This window comes from Cephus cinctus, unplaced genomic scaffold, assembly GCF_000341935.2.
Source record: "Cephus cinctus unplaced genomic scaffold, Ccin1 Ccin1_scaffold0013, whole genome shotgun sequence".
NCBI classification, from domain to species: domain Eukaryota; kingdom Metazoa; phylum Arthropoda; class Insecta; order Hymenoptera; family Cephidae; genus Cephus; species Cephus cinctus.
The window spans coordinates 1,714,694-1,732,292 of record NW_014332762.1 but is presented as its reverse complement, the minus strand read 5'-3'; the positions used below and the strand labels follow the sequence as shown (position 1 = coordinate 1,732,292).

The following is a 17,599-nucleotide window of genomic DNA, read 5'->3' as shown; positions in this document are numbered from 1 at the left end:
TTAATGATGATTGCCCTTTTATATTGGACGCATGCGCAACCCTTGGACCCTGTGGATGAATGCTTATTCAGTTGCGATTATTGCTTTAAGGTATCGAAGAATTTCCTGAATATATCTATTATATTTTTATCCTTGATACCAGTACAATTTTTGTATAAAGTAAACACTTCTTGAAATTTAGGGAGAAGTCCTCCTGAACTGTGCGAATGAATGTTTATTAAGGGATAACGGCGTGATGGGATCAGAATGGACAACACTATGCCCTGTCTTTGGATTGCTGACATTCGACAAACGCTAATCTGGATTTGAGTATTGTATGCTTGATTTAAAACTTGTAATATTTTATATCAGATAGCCGCTATATCTTTGAATAAGTTGAATAATCCTATAATGTCGGTGTAACTTTCTATTTCTATTTACGTGAGAATAAATAAAGTGAGTATATTTTAACTGGAGATAACCTTATACACTCATATCTACATAAAATGTGTTTTATTACCTATGCACCTTATATCGCTTGTACATAATATAGACAATTATACAGTATATGGTATAAAAGATGATTGGGACCTGCGCACAATAATTATGTCAGAAGTATTTCATCAAATGGCCTAAGGATGTCAATGTGCCTTTGGTTTCGCTGATTTAACTTTCTTTAATTTCCTAAGTCCATTTATATTTGCTTTAAGTAAATTCCAATATGCTTGCTGGAACTTATTTACATCCTTGGAATGAATCTATAATGTAAATAGAAAGTTAATAATGTCCAAAAAACATTCTCATCTTATGACACTTTTAATCACATATTATTATGTTGAGCAAAAACATGCATGACTCATTTAGAAGGTGTTACTCTCTTACATCGCAATATTGAATTGAGAAAGTAATTTCATACGTACAACTGTAGCAATTTTCTTAGAGCGCAATGAAGCACGTACTAAGCAGAGGTATTCTGATGGTGCTGGTAAACGTGGCCTGCCTTCACGAGGTTCTGGTTTGTTGTGCCCATCAACTAAATGGTTCATACAAATTTCTAATATTATATTCTTCATTATGTATATCTTAAAAACGAAAACAGAGTCTACTTACATCTTTTTATAGTAAGGGTCACAGAACCAGATAACCGTGATTTGTCAAACAGCCGCGTAAGCTCCACTAAAAACTAAAATTTAGTGAAAATCAGTAACCATACAATTGTTCTATACTATTTTTATACAAAATTACCATATCATTTTCTAGCAAAACCATTACGATGGCAGCATATGCTTAAAGATCACGTCAAATGTGATTAGTTATCCGTAGGTTAGAAAATACCGCCGTAGAGTTACAGCGAACCCACCAGGGCGGGGGGTCAGGTTGTCGACACTTGCGTTAAGGATATACCCACGTTTTGCACTGCCCCCACACCTTATATTTAGTACTAAAATCCAATTTTAATGATGCATTGAACATATGTTAAGATATGCACCGGCATGATATGATATGCATCGGTATGTTTTTCGATACATTGGCATTTTAGGAAAATAATCATTCAGTGAATTTCATTTCAGTGGTGCGATGCATTTAGGTTTGCGTCACGATCAGTTTGGATCAGTTTGAATAGGTTTGTGTCACAACAATGTGAGGGGACCTTTATCGATTGAGTCAGTTTTTAACTTTTTTTTTGTACGGTAAACGTCAGCGTGACAGCTGAGCGTGCTGGAGCGTGAATGTTTGGCGCGTTTCTTGGTTGGGAGTCTATTTTTGAAGAGGTTTTCTAATTTATAGGTTCGATTATGAATGGAAAAAGTTATTTTCAGTCGTATCATTTATCGAATGATACTTTAAGCAAGCTGGGAAGTATAGGAGGCCGGTTAACAGGTGATACTCGTTTTCAGGCGAATCCTGCGTGGTTGATTATAGGTGGCAAGGTTAGATGGTGTTTAACGGTTAACGTAATTAACATTTTTCATCTTTATATATTTTTAAATATTCCAGCGTTAAATATTTGAAAATCAATAAAAGAACAATAATATTCAAATGTACTTGGTTTTTATATATCAATCTAATGTTTGTTAACAATTTGTCTTGTAGCATTTTCGTTATTAAACTCGTAAATATTTATAGAGTATTTCTTTTTGATTGTTAGCACCAGGATGAAGATGCACAAAGTAGTGAAAACGGTAGTAGCGATGAAGACAATTTAGTTGATGAGAAAAATACTGTTGCTGGATCAATGCAATTTCTTGCCACGCAATTCTTTTTGACACAATCAGAAGGAACAGATAATCTTAAAGGCACACATGTTGAATCTCAGAAATCATATGTTTTAGACACTTTTTATGAAGACTTGGAGCACAGTAATAAGAAATGTAATATTTTATGTATGGATCAATTGTCTGATAATGAAGTTTTGGATGTTGTACAAAGTTTGGGAGACAAATTAAGTATAAAGGGGACTTATTATCTTTGTCAATCCATTTGTGATACTGAGATTGATCAAAGAATGAAATATGCAAATGTGATATGTACACATTTACTTTTGCCAAAGGTAAGAAAAAAGATAAAAAATTATATAATTTTCTAACAGTATAATAATGGAACATACCCAAACATTATGAACATTATAATTTTTCAATTTCAATTTTGTTTTATGCAGTTGATTGATCTGAAGGAACCATCTAGATTAATTGTATCAGCCATTGGGGAATGTATTGATAAATTTCCTGAAGATATGCAAAAACTGATATTTGTGCCAATGCTTAATGCTGATTTAAAAGATTCCACAGCGATTCTTGCAATTATAAATGGTTTTGACAGTCAAAAACAACACGTGCTCTTTTTGTATGTATACTCTGAATCTCCTAAAATATTCAAACTGCATTGTGGTTCAGGCAAATGACTCAACCTCAGTAATCTGTAAAACTTTATTTTAATTTTGCAGGGAATTTATCACTCATGTAAAAGAACTGAAATCATGGCACATTTTAATACTACAGAAGTTACTGACTCGTAACATAGATGACAATTCAAAAGACAAACTACTTAAATTGTTATTTGAAAAGTCACTTGATTTCTGTCGAGATAAAAGTTATGGAAAGTTCATTCTAAGCTTCTCAAAGGCATGTTCGCCGTTTTCAGAGGAACAACGTACTTTACTAAAACAACTAGTAGCCGTTAATAAGACTGTATTTAAGAGGCCCATTGAAAATATAATTAAAAATTTATAATTCGTATATATGCATATAAATATGCTTTACAAGTTCAAAACAATTGTTTTTTTCAAAAACAAAATTGATTTGCAACACGATTCTACGAAATCAACATGAGAACAACATATGTATATTATATGCGTGCCAGCATATACATATGTATATAGTGCCGATGTTACCGCAATAGTATAACGCACGGTCTTGTATACAGGTCTAGGCACTTCCCTATCCTCACCACCTTGTAGCTCGTAACCGTAACGTGGACAATGTTGCCTACAAGCGCTAGTGTCGAAGAAGCCAGCTGAAACAGCGCATGTGCATCCGTAAATTCACTGCAACTCTTATCTCCGATTCAAAAAGAAAGTTACACACAAAAAACCGATGCGATGCCAATTAAATAAAATTTAACAATCTAATTTTAAAGTTAGACAAATAAAGAATTGATGATTTAAAAAACTAAAATTAAATGGACCAATTCACCTAAAAGTCATGGAAATTGAATGATGCTATAATTGCGTATATACTGAAAACTTTTAACTTGATGAAAATACCTCTGGACAAGTACAAAAAGTGAAATATCTGCACAAGTAGAATTTTTTTCGTAGCTAAGTTCAATAGTATAAATATTTTTTCTCTTTTGCACTTGTTGAATTTATGTTGCATCACTATATGAAATTCGTTCCACAAGGTCCAATTCTCTTTGTAAAAAGACTTTCTCCGGTTTGAGTGTAGGAATTTCCAATGAAAAATCTTTCACAGGAGATATACTAACATATACAGTCAATTTTTGCTTGTGTCGTAACTTTTTTACTGAATTTATTTGTAACTCCTGTGAGATTTTCAAATGCAATTTCTTACTATTGTGATTCAAGCAGGCACGATGCACTTTATGGTCATTCTTGCTTCTTTCAATTCCAATCACGGTATATTACACATTACGAACAAAGCTGCAGGTACGTATTCAAGAAAAAAATAACTCCGCACGCGTAGTGCTACCACGTGATTCTTAACACTAACGCCTCTTGCGGTAGTGTCCACCCACCTTATGGTTACGCGTTTTTCGCCTAAGTGCCCAGATTTGTATACAAGATCGTGATTCAGACGCTTCGCTCGATTATTCGTTAAATTCATAAGAATTTATTGGCAATTTGAAAAATCTGAAAATACAAAAAACTGGACTTATTTCTACTATTATTCAAGGTACAGTAATTCCACAAGCAGCACATAGTATTGCGATAAGCTACTATAAAAATATATCGTCATCTAAAACAGGTTACTTACAGGATTTATCCGAAATTCTCAACAAACTATCAAATTCAATAAATTCTTTTATTAATGCTGATTCTGTCAATTTAACAAGAATTCTTCGAAAGCGAGCCTCCAATTTTTATTTGAGTAATTTATAAAAGTCAGAGCAAAAGTGATAATTGCTAAACAAAAGTAGGGGCTAGGCATTCGACCAATCAGCAATAACCACATGAAAGTTTATTAGCTATCAGAGGTGTGATTTGTAACTGAGCATAACTGAGCGATACAGGCTGCAGAAACACATGTGCTTCGTGACATGTGGCTTAAAGAAGATAGAGTACCTGCGACAGGTAGAAGGCGAGAGAATTTCAAATATTAAATAATTTCTGTTAAAATGCCTCCGTCTTGTGGAAGCGAGAGTTACACGGCTCTCGCACAATCCATGCATATGACAAGTGAAAAGAATGCTGTGAAGAGTATGGAGCCTAATCGGCTCAGAATATTTCTGGTCTTCTTCTCTGGGATTGGTGTTGCTGTCATTGGAATATTGGCGTCTCAATATTTACGGGGCTTATCCACTGAATTTACAGGTAAGGCCTTTTTCTAAAGGTTTTTCCTTTAAGTATTAATTTTAATTTAAGATAACTTTATATTATTAAATTTATTTAATTTTTCAATTTCAGGCCATGAACTTCGCCGTGTATTTAGTCCATTACCATCAGAAAGTTTTTTAAATATTTATGAAGAAGATACTCTCAATAGAGCACTAAAAACCTTAGAAATCCAAACACCTAATCCAACTAAGAAGGCCTCGGTATCAGAAGCTTTGACCTCATTGCATTTAGCATTAGAAATGAAATTATCAGGGAAACAAAAAAAGGCTGTGAAATTATTTCAACATGCTGTCACTCTTGCACCAAAACATCCAGATGTGTTGAATCACTATGGTGAATTTTTGGAATATATGCAGAAGGATATAATAAAAGCTGATGAGTTCTATGTCCGTGCTTTAACATATCAACCAACTCATGAAGGTGCCTTAGTAAATAGACAGAGGACAGCACGAGTTGTCGAAGAACTAGACCAAATGATGCTAAGACGCATAGATGAGAAGCGTGATGCTCTGTCTGCAATTCCAGAAAATGATATTGCATTGATACGAGTCAAAAAGGAAGCTTACTTTCAACATATTTATCATACAGTTGGTATTGAAGGCAACACCATGAATCTTGCACAAACCAGAGCCATAGTAGAAACAAGAACAGCTGTTGCTGGAAAAAGCATAGATGAACACAATGAAATCCTGGGTTTAGATGCAGCGATGAAATACATTAATGCAACATTAGTAAATAGGTGAGTCAATGGACCAACATGTTTACTCTAGTGCAGTATATGCTTTATAATGAGTAACCTTTTCATCTGATATTCGAAGCACGTTCGTTACATCGGTTTTTCTTTTGTATACTTTGTTCTTTAAGGCATTCGATTGAATGGTATGTCTTACTCGTGGTATAACCAAAGTCATAAGATAATTCAAAAATTTAAACCAGTTTAAGTGGTTTATTTCTTTAATGTATTATTGCATTGTCTGCAATAGGTTAACAAATCATTTGATCGTGGCTAAATGCTGTACCTAATGCTTTTGCTTAGATCAAACGCCCCAGACTGGAACTTTTATAACACAGCTTGCTGCGGTACTGAGAGTGAACAGACCTTTCAAACGTGAGCATTTTTCAAAAGTTTATTAATGGGCTCTGTTCCCTGCAGCAATATTTCTGGTGTGTTATCGCGACATGGATATATTAATTAATTGCTAATTGTTATTCAACTTGACAGCTTCTTATTAGCTTCAGAAGCCCCTATGATAAACAGATCAAAGCACTTGTCTTCAGAAGTTGTAACATACGTTAAATTAATTCACGCATTATTTTATAATTAGGTATAATTAATGTTTTGTACAACAGTGCAACATAGACGCACTACATACTTAACCGCTTTATACAGTTCTGTAGCATAGAAGTTCATGTCATTACAAGTGTTCCAATTTTATATCTGTAATTGATTTCTCTTATTGTACAGATCTTATTAATTATATATAATTTAAGAGTTTTCTTGCTGTAAGGAACATCAGAATTTACATGTATCCCTTGTGTCTAATCAGTGTCATTCTATGTGATTGGGAGTTTCAAGGCATATTGTTATGTCATTGGTATGAATTGCTTGATATTTTAATGTGTTAATTAAGAATGTTTCATATACTATTTCAATATTATTCATTTTCACACACACTCATTAACATGTAAAAATCACCAGTCCTGGATTCTCGAATAAGATAAAAAATTCTTTAATAACTTAATGTGTCACAAAATTGTCTAATGTAATAATTGTATACTTGAATCTGAATCGCAAAGGTTTTCAATTTTTGCATTTGACTGTACAATTTCAGAGTGGGATCCATTTCTATAAAGGACATAATAGAAATTCACAGACGTGTATTGGGACATGTCGATCCTCTGGAGAGTGGACATTTTCGTCGAACACAAGTATATGTAGGCGGTCACATACCTCCAGGACCTAGCGACATACATGTCCTCATGGAGGAATTTGCGTCGTGGTTAAACAGCGAAAGTGCCATTCGAATGCATCCTGTAAGGTAAGAAATACAAAGTTCAATTCCACTACCAAACTCTGTCTCTCCCTCTTACAAAAAAGTAGATTCATGTTTCAATAAATAAAGTTCATCCAAATTGTTAATTTAGATACGCAGCCCTGGCACATTACAAATTAGTGCACATTCATCCCTTCTCCGATGGCAACGGAAGGACGTCCCGACTACTGATGAACATGATCCTGATGCAGGCTGGTTACCCTCCGGTAATAATTCATAAACAACATCGTCACAAATACTACGAGAATTTACAAATAGCAAATGCTGGTGACATAAGACCTTTTGTCAGATTTATTGCCGAGTGTACTGAACAAACCCTGGACTTATTTTTGTGGGCAACCAGTGAATTTTCACGGCAAGTACCTGCTTTAAGTCAGGATTCTCTTCTACCAGAAGACAACCACAACACCATTATCTTGGATCATGAAGGAAGTGGAGATTTTGAAAATGATTAAAACAAGTGATTCTGTGCTCATGTGAAAAATTACGATTACTAAGTTTTTACCAATTCAATGCGTATATCTTGCGCATATTTTTAAGATTAGCCATATTATGAGGCTGTGCATAAGACTGTGTAACTCCTTAAATTAGGTGACAAATTTATGTCCTTTAGTCTGAATGATACGAAGCCCTGAGATTGTCTCTCATGTACTTCGTTTAATAGTATCGCTGGTCGATCACATTAATCACGAAATAAGATACCAAAGGCATGTATTTATTATGACAGTGAATGATAGTTATTGATACATTGCATAGCATAAATTTACTTGAATAAGTTATTGAGTATTTATTTAATATTTGGATGATTCATGAATTGTATATATTTGTTGCCGATATGGAGTGATCAGACTTCAACTTGTAGAAATTCATACTTTTGTAGAATAAAAGTTTCGCGATAAACGAATTTCTAGCTCCGTGAATAATAAATTTTAATAGGTTCAATTGAAGTGTATGAAATTTAAAGCGTTATACCATATGCTAATATGCCATGGATCATCTTGAGACACTTAAATTTGTAACGCGTGAAAGGCACGTGATATTTTGTAAATATATTTCTTCCTAATCAGCAAGGGGAAAAAACATCAAGTTACCGATAAGGTGGGTTTCAGTAGCTTTCACGCAGAAATGTATTAAAAACATTCCGGATAGTTTTAACTAACTGGAATATTCTTAATATTCTGACGGGTAGTCAAAGTTGGCTGGTAATTGCTTAAAGTAGCAAAATACCCACGGGCTCAAAGCCACCCTCCGCACCCAGTAAAAGGTTGCAATGTTTAGGTGTGAGTCGTACGAAAATACCTCTTTGGTTAAGGTTTAAGAAAATAAATTCCGTGCTGTCCAAAGTTATATTTAAGTTGCCAATTAAATGTTTATAATATATAAAGGATTGTCATTACGAGATCAATTAAATATATTTTCAATTACATGCAACATCGACTGAACGTTCAAATTAAAAGTCATTCACTTACAATAAATCGAGCTGCTTCTTCATATCCATGATTGTCCATTTTAAAGACCAGTTTTTCGTTTTCCTATACTATTTCTTACTTTGTAAAATACTTACTTTGACAGAGTCAGATCATGAAAAAGAATATTGTAATCTTACCGTTTTCAAAAATACACTCTCATCTCAGTCTGTCCAGACGCCTCGAGTCAAGAAGATTCCCCTGGCACAAGATTCTTCGTTGTTTTGTAGTAATTCTTTATTTACTATAAAACTATGCTTTCAACAAATTACAGACAGAAACTTGTTGCACATATGAAATAGAGTAGATTACGTATATAGGGCCTCGTTAAAAAAGGAAATTAAATATTGCAGTATAAAGACCTGAGGAGAGATGAGGAAATTTCATAAAAATGACTTTTAGAAAATATCCACTTTTCTTTCGGTTGCCTAAAATTATTTTCTAATAACGTAACCCACGCTATATCATTATTATTGTTTTACAAGATACAAAGTAATTCCTCATTCTCTACCGTACCAGAAGTAACAGAAGGTTCGATTTTACTCAAAAGAATCAACAGAATTGCATGACGGATACTAAGAAAAATCAAAAGATAAGTTTCATACACTATATAAAATACGTAGCGTACAGTTCATTCGCCATATTATTGATTACCGTCGGAAATACTTTTCTAATGATCTACAGTGATATTAGGTGTGACAATTTTCTGTTTTTTTTTTATTCTTTCCTTGTTTTACGTTTTCATCTCACACATCTGTCTCGACGCAAAGAGACATTAGCGCATCTCGGCACGGATAATCATTGTTATTAATACTGTAGCCACATGTTAAAAGCTACGTACTTCGTGGCGGATTTTTCTTATTTTTACATCACTTTTTAAACGCTACGTGCATCCATTACGCGCCGCAAGAGTATTCAGCACACGCAGCATCCTGAACTGGGTGTCGCAATAAACAGAAAGAAAATGTATAAAAGAAAAAGAGCCAACAGAATAAATCACCGTGCAAAAACAAAAATTCTGCACAGATTAAAATAACATTTCCGACATTCCGTCCACGAGAAATCGCTTTAGCTTCTCCATGTCAATTAACATTTACTGTATAAGCAATTGCGCTCCGAGAACAATGAAAACAAGATAATTCCATCAGCTTCGACGTATTCGTGAATAATCGTTACGGCCAAATTCTAAACGGACTTCCAGTTAGAGCCAGTGCCATCTATTTACATGATATTTACAATTGTAAATATTTACGTTTTCCCGATCAAACAGTCTCCAAAATTTTCGATTACACTTTGTGACTCGCCACTTCCATTTTATCCCCCCAACAACTGCACGGTTCTTTGACTCTTATCATCTTGCGCAATAACAAGGAAAAAAAAACCATCCCCACGATTTTTAGAAACCACTCTGGCAGTCGTTGCGTTGACAATTAATTAGACTTCCCTGACAAGTGTACGATCAAATTTTTATATCTCCCTTCTTATTTCCTCGTTCAGACTGTTTTTCTTTACACTTTATATATACTCCCCATCATATCTACATACGCCTGCATAACCTTAGTCGCGCTCTTCCATCGCCTTCGTTCTTCGCGTTCATTTATTACAATCCATTGTCTAACGATCTATCGTCAATATATTGCTGTACGCGACTGTACCGATAATTCACGAGGAAGTCGTTAAGCGACGACCCGTGAAATATTCGCGCGCCTCCGTCTATTAATACCATGAGAAAGAATTACAGAAAACATTGCGACACTCATCATCGTGACTCGAAGCATTCTCAGATATCGCAAACAGTGACAAAGTGCAGGAAAAATTAAAAAGAAAAGGCAGCACAGCCGCAGGAAAGGATGAATCTCTATCGTGGCGACTGATGCCGATACGTGTCAAAATTTGCGACGCGTCGCCAGCCGCTTCGTAAGCTCTAAACGCACTAACTTGTTTTCTCCATATTTATTCACATTAATATCTAATATAATAATAATAATAATAATAATAATAATAATAATAAATCGTAGTCGTAATAATTCTACCAATAATCAACTTTTAGCAGAGATGGCCATTCCTTCGGAAGGAACAATTAATTAGTAAATCAACTTCGTATTTATTTCATTTGTAGTTTTTTCTTTTAAATCTTTTTTTCCTTCTTCTCCTTCTCGTAATATTTAATATAAGAGCTTATCGTACTTTTTTTATCTTCAACAAGGTATATCGGTAATATTAACGTAACAGCCTGCCAGCAGCGCGAAGACTACATGTAATGTGTGTATTGTATGCATGTTCATATTAAGTTGTGTGTATGTGTCACTCTCTCTTTTTCTCTCTCCCTCTCCCCTCCTTCTCCCCATTCATCTGCTTGCTTCCGGTATCAATGACTTTTCATTATTAAAATCTTTTCCATCTATCCCGTTTCTCCGTAGCTTAGCCACGACAGCGCTTTGATTAAGGTTGATCCGATCATCGGATTAAAGAAAGAAGAGTCGAAGGGCTACCAGTGTCTTGGATTGACCTGGGCCTCCGCATCGAGAAAGCAGCCATACGATGTAACGTTACCATGTCATTCTCAGTTTTTTTTCGTGACAAAAAAAAAATAAGAAAACTTTCAAAATAAATACATTAGAAAACAATCGTTTGTACGCGAACACGATGTATAAGTGATTTTCGGTTGTTATTTTTTGCAAACACATTTAGGCGACGAGGATGACAACGGAAATGCGCGAATTCTTACGCTATAGAAATGCCCCTGGATTTATTACGTTAAAACGCACGTAGCGGCAGATCCGCCGATCGCATGAATCATAGACAACTTCAACGTCAGCATTGTGAAATAGGTCACGCGTTCGGGCTTTCCTAATAGGCGACAACAAGATTCCAGGATGATTTTAGATGGCGATCGAGGAGCGAATGTTTCTTCGTCGGGGTCTTTCGTCTCTCTGACATTCTCCTCTTCTTCTATAGTAGGTATGCAGAACCTACGACTGGTCGTAGAACGTTGCTATCCTTTGCAATAGTAAAGGCCACTTGTCTGACCATTCTTCGTATCATTCTGTTTCTTCTTTATGCGTTCACAGTGCAACATTTCATACAGTTAAGGAAATACGGAGGAGATCCTGAGAATATTAGATAGGATCGATTGTTCAAGGAGGATCTTAAGGTTTCAAGACATCTGCATTAACGATATTTCATCGTGACTTTCTTTGTGAGGTGTCTTGCACACTTTCTCCCTCTTTCTCTCGCTTGGAAATATTCCTTCAACACATCACGGGGACGTCCAATAGGTGTCCAATGGACCCTCTTACTTCTTTGAGAGAAGCCAGGTCTCCGCGAGACACGAAAGGGATCGGTAATGCTTTTCTTCTTCTCTGGTACCGACTTTTCACCGGATAGACAGAGAGAGGAGGGCGAGTTAACTTCCGGTGTCGCTAGAGCAAAAGAAAGGATAGTATGGAAGGGTGTCGGCTAGGGACTAGCAGTTGTTGGGCTCCGGCGGTGTTACAAGATACTCGTCAGTACGCTTATGGTCGGACAAGGCCCTCATTGTGTACGAATCTTGCGGCAATTCACTCTTTCTTCGCAGTAACGGCTTCTCCTTGTTCATGCCAGTCATCTTCTTCGCCTGCGCATCGAAATCAAACGGCCGCTTTACTTCGTTAGCCTACGAGAAGGATAGGTTCATCCTATGGAGCTTATGCCTGAGGATTAACACTCACGGGTTTCCATGCTTAACCACATTCTCTCGTTATCACTGTCACCACTTTCTCTTCCTCTCACTTAATATACATGGAAAAGCAGTCACACTTAGTCTCATTGTCATATCTGCACTCACCTCCTTTGCCTTGGCCTCAATTTTCTCCAGGGTCAATGGTGTCTTGTCATTGTCACCATCCTCGTCGGGCGGAGGACTATCGAGATGCTGCGGTAAGCCGTAAGGATGATTCGTCGTAGAAATGGCCAGAGTGGTCAGAGTGTAATTCGGATGCCTCATCGCCAAAGCTTCCACGCGAACCCATGCTTCGTCTCTATCCTTTATGAGCTTGCGTTCCTTCTGTCGATCCTGAGACAGGTTTCCGATGTTGAGAATTCGGCCAAGAATGTTATTCTTACGTTTCAACCAAAGAAAACTATTCGAATCGTACCTGATAGTATTGTTGGGTACACTCGTCGAACACTTTCTGGTTCATTTCCATGAAGAGTTTAAGGGCGTTGTATATAAGACCATGTATTGTCTTGTTCCAGTGATTGCGGGAATTTCTGTATAACGCTGGGTACATTATGGGAAGTATAACGGAATAATTATCCGATATCAGAGACATTATGTATTCGTTGTTCCAATAGTAGAGAGCTCTCTCGGCCACCTGCGGTATGGAAGAAATAGTGAGTACAATTTGTCACGCAGTCAATTTAGCTAATACGATGATTTATCAAGAGGCTGCCGGTAGAAATGTTGCTTACCTGAAAATGCGGCGACGAGACGCACTTGGCCAGCTGTCTGAATAGCGGATCCATAACTTTTTGAAACTCGGCCGGTTCGATGACGTCCAAAATTTCTTCGAGCTCGTTTAGAAACATGACTTCCTTGGGCGAGTGAGTTTTTGGCCAGAATTTCAGTAGGTTACGTATCACTGGCTCCGTTAGGGACGGATCCTTCTCAAGAAACTGCACGACGCAGTACGCCAACTGAGGATGGTAGACCGACAACGATTTGGCTTTGTGCAAAGGCAAGAGCACTTTCAGTAGAAATACTTTGTGCTCCTCTTTAAGGGGCAGCGCGAATCCATTGATAATACTAAAAATAATAAATAAAATACGTTCAAGCAACCAAATCCTGAGATCAAATAAAAACAAATTTCTTCGTTATGTCAAAAAAAATGAATATCACCTTCCAAGGATCTCGAGCAGCTCTGCAATACCGTTATGATGTTCCGTCTCATAGATAAATCGATAGAAAACATTATTGATTTGCTTCCTGATGTACGCTCTGAGCCCAAGAAATTTCCCGTAGATTCTATGCAGAGTCGTCTTGAGGAAATCCCTCTCTCTCGGATCCTCGGAGTCGAAAAGCTCCAGGAGCTGGAGTACGAACTTATGGTCTATGTAGCGCTTTGCGATGGACGGTTCGAAATCCTGAGACTCCAGGAGTCTCACGAAGAATTCATATACCAGCTGCAAGTGGGGCCAAGCTGCTTCCAGGGTAGGTTCGTCCTCCTCGGGATCGAATTCCGCTCCGTTAGGATTCGACGAGGGTGGCAACGTTCGAAAAAGATTAACGGCGTACTAAAAAACAAGAGAAATCAATAGTAAAATGTTTATAGTCCAAAATAATAAATATATATATATCTCACTCACCATGTTGACAGCTTCAGGATAAATGGCCTCGGTGATAACATTCCTGTTCTTGGACACGTAGTCGACCATATCGAGAAGTGCCCCCCGCTTCACTTCCTTCCATTTCAAATCTGAGAGAGGATCGTCGAAGTCGAATAGGACGCAACATTGTCGTAGCTTCTGAATGAACAGTTCCTCCCTTTCGTTGCCCTGCTGCGCCTCTGTGGAACAAAAAATTAAAAATTAATTACAAGCAAAACTTTATCTACATCACAATTATTAACAAACATATAAACATATATATATATATATATAGATATATATCCAGGGTTCGTCTACCGATGAGCAAAGGTTGTAAGGGCTGATATAGCAGAGCGGATGGTGAAGGTCCTTGTTTGCTCGACTCGTATGGCAAAACAGCAGCAAAGGCAAGACCCTGATGAAAGCTAGGACTCTTGGGCAGACCAGCACCCAGAGAAGGGCTCATACCACCCACATGAACCATATCATAAATAATTAAAGTCTCTTTTAAAGCTTGCAACTCCAGAAGCTGTTGACGAATCTGAATAAGAAAACCCAGATCTTCACACCGTCACCGTTCACAGTCAAGTAGTCACGACGACACAAAAGTATCCAGCCCCGAATGATAAACCAAAAGTCCTAATGCACTGCGCATATAAATCTTTGTTTACAACTACCCCCAGCTATCTGTTGCTTCCCTCGCCACAGCGACAATCACCCTCACGACTTGTCCCCACGTAAAGGCCCTATACCTTTAGACAGGAGATTTAAGAGAAAAAAAAGTAGAAACACTGATCTTTGATCCTTATGAAAAAGATAAGTCTTTGGATTATATCATGAGCACCTGTAGCTAGGAACGTCCAAGAGGAAACACACAGAACGGATGAGTTTAGCAAGCTCAAGATAAAAGTGACGAGCGCACGACGAATCGGCCGTTATAACATCAATGAATAACGCAGAGGAAACAGACAGTAGGTACGTCGAGGAGAACGCGAGAGTGGACGATCAGGACGAGCACAGACGCCGGTGCCCGGCAAGGAAGTAAGAACTGCGTCGTGAGATCGTAGGGGTGGTAACGCTTAGGGGTGGCACGTCTGTTTACGTCGGGTACAGGGAAAGGAACGGAGAGGGGCAAAGCGGAGCGAAGGGGCAGGTCGGAAGTAGCGCGCACGCGTCGACCCTTTGCCAATCGATATTATATTCTCAGTGACGTTCTCGTGCACCCCCGCTTGACACGGCACTGCGTTAGGAAAGGCCAGGAGACTCAATTCGCTTTCATTCAGAGATACGAGCGGTTTTGTAATTTCGAGCGCATCGAATGGGAATTAAAAGGACGCCCGGAACTTTTTTCTCGGATTAAAGGGTAAGATCGGCGTTACGAGGTATTAACCATTTTTTTTCATCTCTTTCTCGTTCTCCTCCAAAAGACAAGAAGGCTCGAGGGGCGATTGGGATTATCCGGAGATTATCGTACTCACTAGGTAGATATATACCCGCCGCTCGGTCGATCCATCGAAACTTTGTAGTTATCGCTACGCGACAGTGTAGCCGTCCCGGATGGCACCGTGACACGTAATTTCAGCGGGGGAACGGAATTAAAAATAAATAATTATACGGAGGGGATGGTAAAGCGAATGAGAAAAAAGATTATATAGTCGAGCAGCAGCCCGACACGCCAGTCACGTTCGCAATGACAAACACATTTAACATCGATTCGACGGTAGTCGTGTTTATGAACGATTAAGACATTATTCTCGTTTACTCATTCAGGATGCATCGAGAGACCGTTTGACCCTAATGACATAACCGTTGAAGGGAAAAAGAAAAACTGTATACATTTATTCAATCCTTCTCACGCAATACCGGGCTTGAGCCCACAAACGTGCAAATATATCAGATAAGATAGTACGATAATGGACTGTGGTATGCAGTCGTATCGTTTTACTGAGTTCTCGCGTACGTGTTACATTGACGAGCGAGTCCTCGAGAAACTATATCACACGTCGCTTATACGTACACACGGAAACGCATGTACAATACCCAACGCGTGACACGAAGCGTCATAGTCGAAATGGCCAAGAAACGAGTTCCTCTTGAAATTAACTTTTTCAAGCCCGGCAAAAATAACGAAGAACGAGAGAGTTTCTGGACCAAGTGAAAGAAACGAAGTACGATCGATACATGGGATACAGTAGTATTATAGAAATCGTGACCAGTAGCGCATACGGCGGATCAAAATAGAATTACGTAAGAGCGAAGCGAAACAGAATGGAGACGTCAAAGGTAATTTCTTCGGCCGATGCCTCGTGCTCATTGTCATTTACACATTTGAAAGTGTCCCGCAGTATAAGATAACAGTTTCGTGTCAAGGGTAGGAACCATAGAATTATTTTTAACGTGACGAGTGGTATTATGAAATTCCAAAGAGCCATCCGCTTGAAGAATGCAGTTCCGCGTGGACATCCTAATCTTGTAGGTTGAATATCCGTCGCCTCGCCTTTTCAGAAATCTTCAGGCTACGCCAGTGGTTCCCTTGGTCCAATGAGGACACACACGTGTCTTCCATCTTCCAAGCGCGTCTGGGGTAAGACAAATGGTACCAGAGCGCACGAAGATCCTTGATTGGAATGCAAGTGCGCAACTGAGAATCTCCTAGGTCTTTTTTACCTAGAGAGTGTCGGAGGCTGACTCGAGTGAGGATTTAGGACTGGACTCGGAGAGGGAGCTGGCTGGCTGGCTGATTGGACGTCAGATTGCACCTTGATCCGCTTGCCTTGTTCTAGACTCGTAAGACAATGTTTTGTTTTTTTTTTCTTCAGGTAAAAAATGACAATAGATCCCTTGTTCCACTTACCGGATAATGCCGGCAGATTTTGAAGTTCACGGTTCTTCGATATGTTGAATCTCGAGCTGCTCTGACGCTTGTCTTTCTTTATGACTGGTCCACCTTGCTGATACTTGATTTTGTTGATCAGCGTGGGGGGAGGTGGGGTCGTACTACCCCCGGAAGTGCCACCCGCCACTTTGTTCGTCTGCGAAGATAACATTGGAAATTATTGAAGGGGTTTAACGGGTGAAAAGTGTAGAACAGTGAGGCGGTTGAAAATTTTTTTTATATTTTTTGAAAAATTAAACTTGAATGAAAAATTCGGTACGAAAATCCCCAACTGGTATATGAACCGGGTACAAAGATGATTCTCGATGGTGCCCAGGGTCTTGAAGACCACTTTCAACCAGCGTGTATCTTTTTACAACCGCGAGAATATATCGCGTGACAAGAAACTGTTATACTGTTATTGTGTCCATAATATTTCTTTTTCTTTTTTCCCCAATACCACTTCTTACTTTATTGTTCTTTGAACCAATAAAAATAACCCCTTCCGCCTCTGTGTGTCTTTTGGATAGATCTTTTTCTCGGGCCGGTCATAAAAGGTTCTATACAGGCACGTGGCGCTACCTCGAGTCTCCGTGGCACAAAAGTATCGCTATCAGATAACCTGTCGTTCCCTTGCTTCTTCTTCTGCTTATTGTCGCTACATGGAAACGTAATACAGAGTCACGTCGTCGTAATGCGTAACGACAAAGGCAAAAGGCAAGAAGATGAAAGCTGACAAATTTAAATTATTAAAATAAACATGAGCGTCAACACAGAAGAGATGGGACAAATAATACGGGGAGGA

At 38.2% G+C, this 17,599-nt stretch overlaps 4 protein-coding genes across 18 annotated transcripts in view; 2 read left to right on the top strand and 2 right to left on the bottom strand.

Moving 5' to 3' along the window:
• Positions 1-475: 475 nt before the first annotated feature.
• On the bottom strand, positions 476-1,466 carry LOC107275029 (signal recognition particle 14 kDa protein). The gene is made up of 4 exons (XM_015754768.2): positions 1,225-1,466; positions 1,090-1,162; positions 900-1,012; positions 476-737 (listed from the first exon to the last, which is right to left on the bottom strand). The coding sequence occupies exons 1-4, from the start codon at positions 1,246-1,248 to the stop codon at positions 621-623; spliced, it is 327 nt and encodes a 108-aa protein (XP_015610254.1). The 5' UTR covers positions 1,249-1,466; the 3' UTR covers positions 476-620.
• Positions 1,467-1,609: 143 nt separating this feature from the next.
• LOC107274952 lies at positions 1,610-3,215 on the top strand. Of its 3 annotated transcripts, none has more exons than XM_015754607.2 (4): positions 1,610-1,860; positions 2,313-2,530; positions 2,639-2,823; positions 2,924-3,215. In XM_015754607.2, the coding sequence occupies exons 1-4, from the start codon at positions 1,776-1,778 to the stop codon at positions 3,207-3,209; spliced, it is 774 nt and encodes a 257-aa protein (XP_015610093.1). In that variant the 5' UTR covers positions 1,610-1,775; the 3' UTR covers positions 3,210-3,215. The 3 variants fall into 3 exon arrangements, with proteins under 3 accessions (XP_015610093.1, XP_015610086.1, XP_015610079.1); XM_015754600.2 differs by having other exon boundaries at positions 1,610-1,910; positions 2,129-2,530; XM_015754593.2 differs by having other exon boundaries at positions 1,610-1,934; positions 2,129-2,530.
• A 1,038-nt stretch (positions 3,216-4,253) lies between these two features.
• On the top strand, positions 4,254-8,531 carry LOC107274911 (adenosine monophosphate-protein transferase Fic). Of its 3 annotated transcripts, none has more exons than XM_025081290.1 (6): positions 4,254-4,391; positions 4,464-5,029; positions 5,123-5,792; positions 6,090-6,161; positions 6,886-7,092; positions 7,199-8,531. In XM_025081290.1, the coding sequence occupies exons 2-6, from the start codon at positions 4,834-4,836 to the stop codon at positions 7,560-7,562; spliced, it is 1,509 nt and encodes a 502-aa protein (XP_024937058.1). In that variant the 5' UTR covers positions 4,254-4,391; positions 4,464-4,833; the 3' UTR covers positions 7,563-8,531. The 3 variants fall into 3 exon arrangements, with proteins under 3 accessions (XP_024937058.1, XP_015609975.1, XP_015609984.1); XM_015754489.2 differs by having other exon boundaries at positions 4,264-4,391; positions 4,475-5,029; XM_015754498.2 differs by lacking the exon at positions 6,090-6,161 and having other exon boundaries at positions 4,266-4,391; positions 4,475-5,029.
• A 682-nt stretch (positions 8,532-9,213) lies between these two features.
• LOC107274810 (serine/threonine-protein phosphatase 2A 56 kDa regulatory subunit gamma isoform) overlaps positions 9,214-17,599 on the bottom strand; it is a 15,337-nt gene continuing 6,951 nt past the window's right edge. For 7 of the 11 annotated variants that reach the window (XM_015754349.2, XM_015754368.2, XM_015754402.2 and 4 more), the window contains 7 exons: positions 16,774-16,951; positions 13,920-14,119; positions 13,453-13,847; positions 13,026-13,359; positions 12,710-12,928; positions 12,400-12,627; positions 9,227-12,228 (listed from right to left, as the gene is read on the bottom strand). In XM_015754349.2, coding sequence (XP_015609835.1) covers positions 12,040-12,228; positions 12,400-12,627; positions 12,710-12,928; positions 13,026-13,359; positions 13,453-13,847; positions 13,920-14,119; positions 16,774-16,951 — 1,743 coding nt within the window. In that variant the 3' untranslated portion in view covers positions 9,227-12,039. Of the gene's footprint in view, positions 12,229-12,399; positions 12,628-12,709; positions 12,929-13,025; positions 13,360-13,452; positions 13,848-13,919; positions 14,120-14,237; positions 16,541-16,773; positions 16,952-17,599 lie in introns of those variants that run through there. The other 4 variants (XM_015754418.2, XM_015754410.2, XM_015754359.2 and 1 more) reach the window with 4 other exon arrangements.